General features: G+C 33.8%; 1 protein-coding gene across 14 annotated transcripts in view; it reads right to left on the minus strand.

The window, feature by feature from the left end:
- The window catches only part of ZC3H13 (zinc finger CCCH-type containing 13), a 98,906-nt gene that overhangs the window by 45,636 nt on the left and 38,889 nt on the right, over nucleotides 1-14,381 (minus strand). For all 14 annotated transcript variants that reach the window (XM_055244402.2, XM_055244407.2, XM_055244403.2 and 11 more), the window contains exons 6-8: nucleotides 10,055-10,194; nucleotides 8,984-9,141; nucleotides 1,779-1,976 (exon numbers count right to left, since the gene is read on the minus strand). In XM_055244402.2, the coding sequence (XP_055100377.1) occupies nucleotides 1,779-1,976; nucleotides 8,984-9,141; nucleotides 10,055-10,194 (496 nt within the window). The remainder of the gene's footprint in view (nucleotides 1-1,778; nucleotides 1,977-8,983; nucleotides 9,142-10,054; nucleotides 10,195-14,381) is intronic.

Genomic DNA, 14,381 nt, shown 5'->3' on the forward strand with positions numbered 1-14,381 from the left:
AACTCTTCCTAAACCAAAATGTCTTTTTCCAATGTCTTGTCACATGGCTTTAGAACTCCAGTGCATGCAGATCAGGTATTTATATAATCTTCCAGTATTCCTAGCTCTGTTGTTTCATGTCCTTAGACGAAAAAATAAAAAATAAAAATAAATTAAAAAACCAAGTTCAGATTTGTCTACATACTAAGTAACAGGTGAGTCCTATGCATACCATTTAGGGATAACCCAGGGAGAAGAACTGGAAAATGAAGGATAAGCCTGTGTAATATTCAACTCCTCATAATACAAATGTTTTTACCATTTAAATGATAAACTACCTAGCAACAGGTGTTAAGAACCAACTCTCAGAGACTTCTTAGTCAAAATACCAAAATCAAAGTACGAAGAACCATTAGGAAAAACTAAAGGCTTTACGGATAGAACGTCAATCACCCAAAACATTTACATGTAATTTTCACAAACACACCTGCTGGACTGAGTAAAATATAGAGTATAGTTTAAGAAAACATACTTAAGAACTCTGAAGTCTTCAGTTAACCGCTCTCTTGCATGTCAAGAAGACACAATTAACAGAGTGGAAAAAAAAAAAAAAAGCAACATATGGAATAGGAAAAAATATTTTAAAATCTTATTTCTGTTAAGGGGTTAATATCCAGAATATATAACGAACTCTTAGAACTCAACAGAAAAAAAATCAAATAACCCGATTAAAAAATGGGCAAAGAATTGGAAAGACGTTTCTCCAAAGATGATATACAAATGGCCAACAAGCACATGAAAGGATGTTCAACATGACTAATCATCAGAGAAATGCAAATCAAAACCTCAATGGGATAACACCTCACCTCAATGAGATAAACACACCTATTTGAATGGTGACTATAAAACAAACAAACAAAATAAGTGTTGGTGAAGGTATGGAGAAACTGGAACACTTGTGTACTGTTGGTGGGAATGTACAACAGTGCAACTGCCATGGAAAAGAGTAGGGAGGTTTCTCAAAAAAATTAAAAACAGAATTATCATATGATCCAGCAATTCTACTTCTGGGTATATATACAAAAGAACTGAAAGCAGGGTCTCAACGGGATTATTTACACATTCATGCTCATAGCAGCACTATCAACAATAGCCAGGAGGTGAAAGAACCCAAATATCCATCAAATGGATGAATGGATAAATAAAATTTGGCATATACATACAATCAAATATTATTCAGCCTTAAAAAGGAAGGAAATCCTGTCACATGCCACAGCAAGAAGGAACCCTGAGGACATTCTGCTAAGTGAAATAAGCCTGTCAAAAAGGACAAACACTGTATGATTCCACTTATATAAGGTATCTGAAGCAGTCAAATTAACAGAAACAAAATAAGATGACAGTTACCAGGAGCTGGGAAAAGGTGGAAAGGGGAAGTTATTTTTTGATAAATACAGAGTTTCAGATTTGCAAAATGAAAAAGTTCTGCAGAATTGTTTCACAGTGTGAAAATACTTAACACTACCAAACTATAAACTTTAAAATGATGAAGATGGTACATTTTATGTTTTTTTACCACAATAAAAAAATTGAAACATAAATTGTAAAAGTTAATGCTTACTGAATTATCCATGACTCACAATAGATAATAATTATCATGGGAATTATTAAAATAAATATACACACTATTGTAAACAAAACTAAAAAACCCAATATGCTAATGCCCAAAAGCTTCTGAAAAGTAAATATTCTATATTCTACAAAAGTTAGTATTGTTAAAAACATACAATCCTACTTACCTTGGCTTGTCTCTCTTTTCTCTTTGTCGTTCAAAATCTCGTCCTCTGTCCTTTCCATCTCTTGTTTTTTCTTCTATCCTGTCTTTTACTTTATATTTTTCTTTGTATTTTTTCCCCAGAGCAATATCTTCTGGTATAGGAGGGGGTGGACTAGGAGTACGTGGTCCTTTCTTTTTACTTTGGTTGGTTTTTGAATTTCTGAAGGTAACACAAAGCTATCATTAGAAGTTCAAATATGCCAAAAGGATATTTTTTAAAGCCTTCTTAAAAACAGCAGCGTTCCTTTATATTACTTGCCCTTTATTATTTTGTATACTACTAACCAATATCAAGAAGAAAAAAAAAACTAACACAAATGGCTGAAGAATTAATTTACTTGATACTTATTTTGTTAACACACTGCTTATTATTATATAACTTTAAAGGGGCAGGTTTCTGAGAAAAGATAGAGGTGAAATAGGAAGACACTTTCAGAAAAGATGTTAATACAATGACCGTTTAAACTTTTTAAGACAGAAAAGTAGACAAAGAAAGTAAAAATCACCTACAATTCTACTACTCAAAGAGAACTATGTTAACATCTTGAATATTTACATACTTTTGCCATATATCTTACTTCCTTTGTCTACTCATTTAAAACTGGGTATTCACATGCAAAAGAATGAAGCTGGACCTTTATATTGTACCAGATCAAAAATAACTCAAAGACCTAAACATAAAAGCAAAAACTATAAAAATCCTAAAAGAAAATATAGAAAAAAAAGCTTCACGACATTGGACTTGGCAACGATTTCTTGGCTATGACACCAAAGGCACAGATAACAACAAAGCAAAAATAGACAAATGAGACTACATCAAATTTTAAAACTTTTGCATGTCAAAGGACACAACTAACAAAGTGAAAAGGCAACTTATAGAATGAGAGAAAATAGTTATGACTATATATATATATGATTTGCACATATTTTCTCCCATCATTGGAAATGGGTAACTACACGTGTGTGTGGGTGTGTCACATACATTCATGAGATATCCTATTACAATATTTTGTAAAATTTTAAAATACTGAACATAGACATAGTGTGAGCATCTTTCTGTAACAAAAAGTAGATTTAGGTTGAGCATGGTGTAATCCCATCACTTTGGGAGGCTGAGGGGCGTGGATCACTTGAGGTCAGGAGTTCGAGACCAGCCTGGCCAACATGGTGAAACCCTATCTCTACTAAAAATACAAAAATTAGCCAGGCATGGTGGTGGGTGCCTGTAATCCCAGCTACTCCAGAGGCTGAGGCAGGAGAATCACTTGAATCCGGAAGAAACAGGTTGCAGTGAGCCAAGATCGTGCCACCGCACTCTAGTCTGGGTGACAGAGTGTGACTCCATCTCAAAATAAAATTTTTTCAAAAAAAGCAGATTTAGGTAATCATTTTTATTGACTGTATAGAATTTCCTTGAATAGATGCTCCAAAACTTTTTAAAACAATTTCATAGTTTTTCAGGTGGCTTCCAGGTTTTCATCATTATTCAAAAAACACAATTACATCATCTACAAAGGAAATACCAACCATTGTCAGTATATATTCATCATAAATCTCTGAATCTTGTTTAAGAAATTTTTACCAACTCTGAGGTCACAAAGATGGTCTCCTAAAATTTTGTAATTTTGCCTTTCACATTTGTCTTTAATCTACTTGTAATTGATTTTTGGGTACAGACTTTGTTCTTTAAGTGCCTCTTTTTGGCAATTTAAGTAGTTTTAAGTAAGTGGTATAACTTTGATCCCATACACATTCAAAACTGGCTGTCTTTGCCTCTTACTTTAACAACAGTTTAATTGAATATAGCATTTTCATGTCAAAATCCTTTTACCTCAGAGCTCTAGTTAAAATATTTTGTAACATTTAACGTTGCAGGTAAGAAGTCCAAAGAAAATCGAATTTTTTACTATTCAGGTAAGCTCGTTTTTCTGTTGGTATGCTTATGAACATTGTCCCTTGAAAATTACTCACCGGAAAAAGATTTTCACTAAGTCCAGGTATTTTCAAAAAATCTTTTCCAGCACTAAATGGACTGTTTCAATCTGAAACTTCAAACTTTTTACTCAATTTCTTCTATTTTCATTTCATAACTTTTCCTTATGACCCAAGTGTCTGTAGTTCTCTTTATTACAGTTACTGTATCTCTTGGATCTCTCCTCCATGTTAGATTTCTCTGTCATTTCCATTTTTCCTGCTTTTCCAGGATCTTAAATCTGTCTTTATATTCAGTAATTTTTAAAGTAGTACTCATTTTGCTAATTCTAAATTTGGCAATCTCGTTGTTCTGCTATTTTTTGATTTCTTCTTTTTTTTGGAGATGGTGTCTCGCTCTGTTGCCCAGGCTGCAGTGCAGTGGCACGATCATGGCTCACTGCAGCCTTGACCCCCAGGGCTCAAGTGATCCTCATGCCTCAGCCCCCTGAGTAGCTAGGAGTACAGGTGCATACCACCACACCTGGCTAATTTTTGTATTTTTGTAGAGATAGGGTTTCATCACGTTATCCAGGCTGGTCTCAAACTCTTGGGCTCAAGTGATCTGTCCACCTCAGACCACTGCACCTGTCCTATTCTGTGATCTTCCATTTGAACTCTTTTCTCTTTTAAAATATTGTTGTTCAGGCTGGGCAAAGTGGCTCATACCTGTAATCCTAGCACTTTGAAAGGCCAAGGTGGGCAGATCGTGAGGAGGTCACGAGTTCGAGACTAGCCTGACCAACATGGTGAAACCCCGCCTCTGCTAAAAATACAAAAATTAGCCAGGTGTGGTGGTGCACGCCTGTAATCCCAGCTACTCAGGAGGCTGAGGCAGAAGAACCGCTTGAACCCAGGAGGCAGATGTTGCAGTGAGCTGACTGCACGCCAGCCTGGGTGACAGAGTGAGACTCTGTCTCAAAAAAAAAAAAAAAGCTGTTCAACCTGGCACCAACCAGATCAATAAACTGGCTCACCTGATCTTGTAGCCCCCACCAAGGAATTGACTCAGCACAAGAAGACAGCTTCAACTCCCTCTGATTGAATCTCTGACTTGACTAGTCAGCACTCCCGGCTCACTGGCTTCCCCCAGTCTCCCTGCTGCCCCGCCACCAAGTTGTCCTCTAAAACTCTGATCCCCAAATGCTCAGGGAGACTGATTAATAAAACTCCAGTCTCCTGCAAAAATATAAAATAAAATAAAATAAAATAAAATAAAAAATAGTTGTTCAGTTTTTTTTCCCATGAACAACTGCTTTTGTCCTCTAAATACAATATCCTCACAAATTGCACTAAACTTATAAATTAATTTATAATTTAAGTTTGTTCCGGTTTACTGTATTAATGTTTCTGTGTAAGCCATCTGCTCAGAGTGTTCAGTCTGGTACTAGGTTTGTAAGTAGCCCTTTTCATACATCTGGTGAGTTTTCACTATCTATTAATCTGTCTACTGATATTTATAAATGAGGACCTAAGCCTAAATCCTAGAACTTATTTCCTATCATGCTGAATTCTCAGGTCCCAAGAGTTCTTAGCCATATATATATATATATATATATGTATATATATATATGATAGTATCTACCTCAAAATTGCTGGCAATATTTTAAAAGCACTTGACTCACAGTGAGCATTGAGAAAATGTAGCTCTCTTAGTCCTCATCCCTATGTCTTATTATCACTGATAGCGTTAACCATGTAAACAAGTAGGAAATTACTAAAATATGACGACTAAATCTAGTTTGCATCCTTGTCTTCTGCCAAAAACTATATTAGCCACATATCTCATTGCATATTCATGAGATGACTTAATCTTCTTATGCATCCTAACAGATATGTGATAAATATCTGTATTTCTGGATACTTTTCTACTTTAAAGATAAAAATGGATCAATAATTGGCATCTGTATCAAAATTATCTTTTAAAATTTCATGATTAAACAACAAAGGAATTCTTGACACAAACTATTTTTACATTATCACCTGTGACAGAGACTAGCAGAGTGTTTACCAAACTTTTCTTCGAGCACAGTGGTAAACCATACTATCTACACTTTCTTGAAATTAAGCATGGCCAAGTGACCAAGAACTGGCCAAAGGAATGTGAGTGGAAATGATGTATACCACTTCCAGGCCCAAATTTCAAAGGGTTCTCATATGTCAGGCAATTGCAAACTATAGAGCTAAATAACTGCAATACTCAATTTCTGTTTTTCTTTGTACATCCCGTTCTTTGGTTTCCTTGAAAACCCAAGAAAGTGGAATCATGGTCAGAAGGAGCCTGGGTTACTCAATCTCCATATACAGGACAGTCACCTGTCAATCAGAAACACTCATTTTGACTTTATGTGAGAAATAACCTTCTGTTGTGTTAAACCACTGACATTTTGGGACTTGGCTATAATCACAACCCGGATTATTCTAATATACTTACTAAAGTACAGAATTTCTTCACATTACCATCAAAATTATATGTGGTTAGAAAACACAATTACGTTATAGTGCTTTCCGACTGAAGAGGCCAAAACTGGTTTTGTGTATTCTGAAATCACCAAGATCTTCAACATTTAAAAAGTCAACTAATTGTTGTTTCAGTGGCACAGAGCCTACTTCTGACTTGTGGCAAAGAGCCCACCTGTTTACTTTTATCAGTTTTTAATCCTTTCTCTCTCTCTTCAAAACTATTTTTTTAGATTAGCTTTTGACATACTTAATATTCTCTGTACAAAGAGCTATAAAGAAAAATTCACCTAATAAAAACTAAGATTAAAAGTGCAGATGGACAGAATAGGTAATATATTTATGATTTTAGATTATACCATATCTCACATATCAGGACAAATCTTACTATCAGACTATATCTCAAAATAAATGTCAAACAAAGAAAAATGCCAGCTTTCAGGGAAAAGTGTAAGTTTTAATTTGTCAGTAATTATATCTTTCCATTCAATATGATAACCTAGTAAGACCAAGAAGTTTGTTCACCTGATTGTCACACCTCAGTTGGCTGACACTGGTTAAAATACTCCACTGAGTTTTAACTGAAATTCTAATCCTTACATGTGCTTAGTATGTTCTTAGTTGATAGTATGATCCAGCAATAAAATTAAAAGATGATTACTTGACACACTCTAGGCAATGTAAACTGCATAAATGTTATACTCAAAAAAAAAAAAAAAAAAGGAAATGCTATACTCAATTCAATGTTTTCTTTGTATTTTTAATATACTGTTTTTCCAGGTCCTTTTGCTTTTATTATTAAATTAACGGTGTATCTTAAAGTCAACAACATAGTAGAATATAAGAAATATAGTAATTAAACCAGTGTGAATGATTATTCATGACAAATATTTATAATAGGATGAGTTACTAATAAAGCAGCAAAAGAGATTGTATGTAAAAGATGAAACTAACTCTTTGTCTAAATAGTTATCAAAACTTTCTACGAAAAGATTAAGTTTCAAATATTCTATAAACAGAACAGATAAGAAAAGGAAGAAAGGGTATTTCTAGTATGCAGTTTATTGGGGAAATGAATAGAATTGAGGGAAAGTTATATAGCTGGTTAGCCAAGAGGATAAGAGCAAGTGGAGTGGATCGTATCACTCTCTGTTCATTCAACTTCTTCAATATACCTTTGCAATATTCACTCAATTGCATGAACAAAGGAGAGAATCAACTCAACTTTACTGAGTGCCTTATTAAAATGCAAAGTTCTTTGCCAAGTAGGCACTATGAGGGAGAGGATCAACTCAACTTTACTAAGTGCCTTATTACAATGCAAAGTTCTATGTCAAGTAGGCACTATGAGAAGACAGAACTATGAACAATCAAGATCCCAATCTTCAAGGAGCTTAAATTTAATAAAGGTTGTAAAACATAAGTCACAGCTGAAATATAATGCAACAGGCAATTATTATCAACATGGAGGTATAAGCAAAATCTGATAGGTACCTAAAGGGAACAGAACTTATGTTCCATAAAGAGAAATGGGAAAATTTAGAATTTGAGCTAGAGATTAAAGAATTGAGATAGAAGGGGGTAGGTAGGAGGAAGCTGGACAAAAACTACTGACAAGAAAGAAAAGACCAAAGTGTAAATGTCATTCTAAGGAATCTGAATTTCATTCTACAGAATGAAAAACCACTGAGTTTTTCAATGGTATAATAAATCAATTGGAATTGTCCTTTTAAGATTTCTCTGACAGCATCTATAAAATAAATGGGTTGAGGTAGCTGAATGAAAATGTTCACGTGTGTGGGTGGGGGGTAGAAACTACACAAAGTCAACATAGTTAGTAAGATGATATAATAATCTAGGCAAAAAGTTAAGTAGAGTCTGAAATAGGGTTAGTCTCTAGAAACTAGAAGGAGGGAGATAAATATGAGTTTCATTACAGGTTCAAACAGACAGGGCTTGTTAACCGATTAAATATTAGGTAGAAGATATTTTTAGTTCATTTTTTATAAGATAAAATTAGGGTATGGACTTTAATTAAAATAAAATATAAATAGCTCAGAGTAACCATAAACAAAAATGTATCTTCTCCTTATTCTTAGTCCTGAATATAATCATTTCTATTTTTACTTCTTCAACTGGCTTCTACAGTAATTCTAATTTATAAAGAATTCAGTATCTTGATAATATATACTGAGACAAAAATCTTTTTGTGTATAATTTATAGCAGTTCAAAAATCGGAAACAACATGAGTGTTTGACAGAAAAGTAGACAAATTTATAATACAAATACCAAGATGAATGAACTAAGGTTATATATATCAATATAAACATAAAAAATGTTGAGTGAAAAAGCAATGTGCAGAAGGTTATGATATATCCGTATTACAATAGATGAAAGCAATACTATACATTGCAAAACACGTATTAGTTAAAGTATAAACACATGCACAAGTATCATAAACATCAGATTTAAGAGAGGAACAGGAAATGTATCTTTTATTTTTATTTCTTAAAAAATAAAAAGCTCTGAAGCATATGTGGATGTTACACAGATATTTGTTTTATTGTTCTCTATAATTGTCTTTTTAATTGAAACATTTCAAACTTCTTTTTAGAACAAAAGAGCTTACATTAAATATAAAATGTATTAAAAGTATCCTTTTATAACCTACTAATTCTTTTCAGTATCACTTCCGAAAAAGCTATTTTCTTGGTACTATTTATCACCCTACTGACCTCTGCTGGTCCAACAGGGGAGAAGATACTGCAGATGTCTTCCTATCTTTCTTGCTAGCTGAAGACGACTTCGGGCTTGATTTTCGCTTCGGAGATTTGCTAGACTTTCTTAGAGAAGGTGACGGGGACAATTTTGATCTAACCACTTCTGGTGAAACCTTTAAAAAAATTCAGTAAGCCAATTCAGAAATTCCTCCACTTATGGTACAACAAGGCTTACGGTACTTTAGAATCACACCAAACTTCAGATTAAAATTAAATATTATTGCTGGGTGCAGTGGTTCACACCTGTAATCCCAGTTTCTCGGGAGGCTGAGGTGAAAGGATTGCTTGAGGTGAGGAGTTTGAGATCAGCCTGGGTAACATAAAAAAAAACCCTATCTCTTATACAAAAAAAAAAAAAAAAAAGCCAGGCATGGAAGGTGCCTGTGGTCGCAGCTATTAGGGAGGCTGAGATGGGAGGATCCCTTGAGCCCAGGAGTTCAAGGCTGCAGTGAGTGCCACTGCACTCAGCCTGGGTAATAGAGAAAGATCTCATCCCTACAAAAAAACTTTGAAATAAAAATACAAATAATAAATTATAATAACCACTATCTGTTGAATTAGTCTGACTCCTGAATCCATGATTTTAAGCAATATAACTGTCCTAACATATATCAGTTTCAATAAAGTAAATTAAAATCATAAAATTTCAAAATCTCCTCAGAAAAATCATAAATTATATTTAAATTAACTGTATCTTCACTTTTTAGAAAAGAAACAAGGCATTCTAGAAATAGCATGGCCCTGAAACAGACATAGGTAGATTCAAACCCCATGTTACATTAGCTGGTGACTCTAGGCAACAAACTCTCAGCTTTGCTCACCTATTCAATAACATAAATATTTGCTACTTATCTAATAGAATAATGTGAAAATTAAATGAATATATATGGAGTAGTGCATATACAGTGGGTTGATCAATATATCAGGATACTAATATAATTTAAGATGTAGCAAGAAGCTGAGTTATCTGATCAGTACAAATGCTGCTATTAAGTACTAACATATTTATTGCAATAAATAGCCTACCTCCTTTTTAATGATAATTTCTTCTCTCTTCTCCATGTTTTCTTGTTCCAGCTTCATTAATTCCCTCTGTATCTTCTGACGCTTCATTTCCAATGACAATTCATGAACATAATCATAATTAATATCTCCATTGTCAGAATCTTTAAAATAAAATTGCATTACTGTTAGAAACTAGCATAATTATCTATGCCGAAAATCACAGACTTTTTTCAACTAATTTCTTACACAAATCTAAATGGCAGAGTCTTTCATCAGGATGACATACTTCTAAAAGATAAAAGAAATAGATACCATTTCTATAAAGGATTAAAATCACCATGGTTGATTTCTTCATGAAAAGCCAAATATTTTTAAAGTTTCTGGGTTTTCTGGAAATAATTTTAGGTTGTTTGGAAGTTGGGTTTTTTGTTAGGAGATGGAATTTTAAAAGACAAAAGGCACTCAGCTGAATTTCTAAGCCTTAAAGATACCAAAGCCTTCAATATTTCATGCTGTATACGATGCGACCCATTATCTCCTTGATTTTCCCAAAAATACACTACTAAAATACATCATACAAAGTGAGGTTATATTACTTGTGCAACATTGCTTCTACAGGCTTGTCAGTTTTAAAATTTGTGAGACAACTGGTTAATATCTAAAACTAATTTTAGTACTAATGTGTACATAAACTAATTTTCAAAGGATTTATGACATTTTCTTTACAAGTGATTTGTACTGTTTCCTTAGATCACAACTGTCCATCTCAATGGATCTGATGCCATATTTCTATTTCCATTTAATATTTTCTGATAAAAAGCTATGAAGATTGGTTAAAAAATCAAAAAGGAAGAGTGGTGTGCAGATCTATTTCATTAAAATATTAGAAGTTACTGGCACTAGCACCCAACCCCATTACCCTCATTTGCCATAAATGCCCAGGAGCCTAGAGGTGGGAATTTCATTGACCACAGTGGACTTGACTGATCACAAATTGAGGTGCCCTCTCAAGCTATACTTCTAGCACTTTAGATCATATCTTAACCTTGGGAAAAGAAATAAAATGAACTAAAAAAACAACAAACATAAGAAGTCCTACTTGACTGCTTAAAACCCAAGAAAATGAACATCACTGTTACATATTGCTCAAATGCATTAGAATGACAACTATCCATTCATGCTTGGGGACTGAGAGGGTAACTATATATATTCACTACCTGTGTGACTAAGCTTGATTACTCATCTTATGTTGGAGTACGATGACAATTTCTCAGTAAATACATGAAATAGGCTAAATCATGTTTTTCAGTCAGAAAGCAATTACTAAATAATTAAGGGCAAGTAGTTTTCACTAGATAAAATGAAGACACTGAATTTAATTAAGTGACTACTACCTATCTCCAGTTATTATTTTGTACTCCATTGAGCTAACGTTACATCAGTGAATAATAGGAGTCAATGATCTGGTTTGATTATGTTCCTAAATTCAATAAAATTCCAGAACCAAATACCCAGGTAAAACAAAGGAAAGAGTAGTTAACTGAGAAGAATGATTAACAGTGTTTCTGAAGGTACTGTATTATCAGTAAGGCACTGCCAATCTAAAAATTCGCAACTGGAAATATCACCAATACAGAACACATAAAAGAAAGAAGCAGCCAGCTTTCACTTCTCAATTTTCAGCTATCCAACCAAGGGGGAAGAGGCCTGAGCAGTTAAAATATACATCTAAGTCAGCTGGGAGCAGTGGCTCATGCCTGTAAGCTCAGCACTTTGGGAGGCCGAGGAGGGCGGATCATCAGGTCAAGAGCCATCAGATTAAGGATCATCAGATCAAGACCATCCTGGCCAACAAGGTGAAACCCCGTCTCTACTAAAAATACAAAAATTAGCTGGGCGTGGTGGCGGGTGCCTAGAGTCCCAGCTACTCAGGAGTCAGAGGCAGGAGAATCGCTTGAACCTGGGAGGTGGAGGTTGCAATGAGCCGACATCGTGCCACTGCACTCCAGCCTGGCGACAGAGCGAGACTCCATCTAAAAAAAAAACAAAATAAATAAAAAGTCTAGTCAATGTAGTAAATATAACTAATATAGTTTGCTCAGAAGAAAAGCTCTCAGGTCTTTATTTCTGAAGGTGCTTATTTTACGCATATAATAAAAACTCAGATGTTTTCCTAACCTGTAACAGATGGACTACAAGATAGGCACATTGCAAATGACAGTATTTTGACAACAAAAAACAGGAAGTACAAAATACAGGATGGAATTCAAAAACAAGAGTCTGAAGACAGTTAATAAATTTAGAAAATGTCTCTCATGTAGCTTCAGGTTATCACTACAATTTTGCCTTATAAAAATTGATTTACATGAATGGCATATTTAATAAGGTAGATATTTTTAAGAATATACAACAGAAAAATATATGCAACACATAAGAAAAGGTTAAGATTCTTTCTATATAAAGAATTCTTACTAATTAACAGAACAGGCAAAGGATATTACAAGGCAATTCACAAAGAGAAAGAAATGAAGAAAGTATATACATATTTTTTCATGTATTCAGGAGCCATTTTTTCTAATTATAATATTAATTGTTGGTAAAGGTACAAATAAAGGACATACTCATTCTCTGGTGGTAGCAATGTAAACTAGTACATCTATCTTGTGAAATTATTTGTCAATATGGGTAAAAGCCTTAAGAACATCAATACATAACTTTAGTTTTTATACAGCAACTTTTTTTAAAAATTTAATTTATTTATTTTACTTTAAGTTCTGGGATACATGTGCTAAATGTGCAGGTTTGTAACACAGGTATACATGTGCCATGGTGGTTTGCTGTACCTATCAACCTGTCATCTAGGTTTTAAGCCCTGCATGCATTAAGTACTTGTCCTAACGCTCTCCCTCCCCTCACCCCCCATCCCCACAACAGGCCCTGGTGTGTGATGTTCCCCTCCCTGTGTCGATCAGCAACTTCTAGTAATTTATTGTATAAAAATAATCATAGATATATAAAAGGTTTATGTATAAGGATTAAAAACTATAAATATTTGTGAATTGCCTTGTTACATCATTCTAATTATATTTAACCTTTTTCCAATGAGTTAGAATCATTTATGTGTATCAGTTTTTAACCTCAAGCTGAGACGTTTTCTAAATTTATTAACTGATTTCAGACATTTGTTTTTGAATTCCATGCTGTATTTTGTACTTTCTGTCTTTATGATACATTCTCATTGCTAAAGTCTTAAATAATTCTGAATACACAGAGTAAAATATGAAATTTCCCTTATATTCCTCCTACGGCCATCCTTACTCCAGTGATAACACTGCTAACAGTTTAGTGTCATATGCATGAAAATAATGCTTTACATTTTTCCCTTTAACATTCAACACTGCCTAATAAACAAGATCTTTCCAAGTCATAGAGTTCAACTACATTTTAACGTCTGCAAAGCATTTCATTAATATGATCATACTTTATCATGGCTTACTTAAAGGAGTTTCCTTCTTAAAGACAGATGAACTGTTTCCAGTATTTTGCTGTTAAAAACAAGACTTATATGAACATTTTGATATATACTTTGGTTCAAGTACAAGTATTTTTCTATGACATTATTTCTCAGACTACATTGCTAGACTGAAAATAAGTATAATTTCTATTTCTAATATCACCAAACTGTACTCCAAAACTGCTTTACCAATGTAAACCCCCACTTGAAAACATTAATGTTCTTCATTTCTGCCAAACTGATTGGTGAATAATCATATCTCCTTATTTTCATCAGTATTTCCCTGAAGTAAGATTGAGCATTTATTGGCCATTTCTATTTCTCCTGTGAGTTACCTATCTGATACATATATATTTTTACTCATTTTTTAACTAGGCCGTCTTTTTCTTATGTATTTGTAGAAACTCATATGTCTATATAAGATCTTTATTAATGCTTACACATGTTACACATGTCAAATATTTTCTTTTAACACTTCATTTGTTTTTAACTTCTGCATTTAGTTACACAGAAACTGCTAGTTTTATGTAATCAAATGTTTGTGGCTTCTGGGTTTTATGCCCTATTTAAGGAGGATGTACTAACCTCCAAGATTACCAAAATATTTTCACACATTCTACTGCAACGATACTTTTGCTTTTTATGTTACTTCACTGGTCCTTAAGAACACATGATGAGCAAATACAAGAAGTTTAAGGAACCAAATAAAAACCACAGACTTCAGAGTGGGGCCTGGAAATACAAAGAGTAACCAGATAATCAAAAGTTTTATAGGCATAGTTAGAATTTGTACTTGCTCCTGAAGGCAATGGGAAATTAGGGAATTTGAAACAG

This window comes from Symphalangus syndactylus, chromosome 15 (assembly GCF_028878055.3).
Source record: "Symphalangus syndactylus isolate Jambi chromosome 15, NHGRI_mSymSyn1-v2.1_pri, whole genome shotgun sequence".
In the NCBI taxonomy this organism is placed as follows: Eukaryota; Metazoa; Chordata; class Mammalia; order Primates; family Hylobatidae; genus Symphalangus; species Symphalangus syndactylus.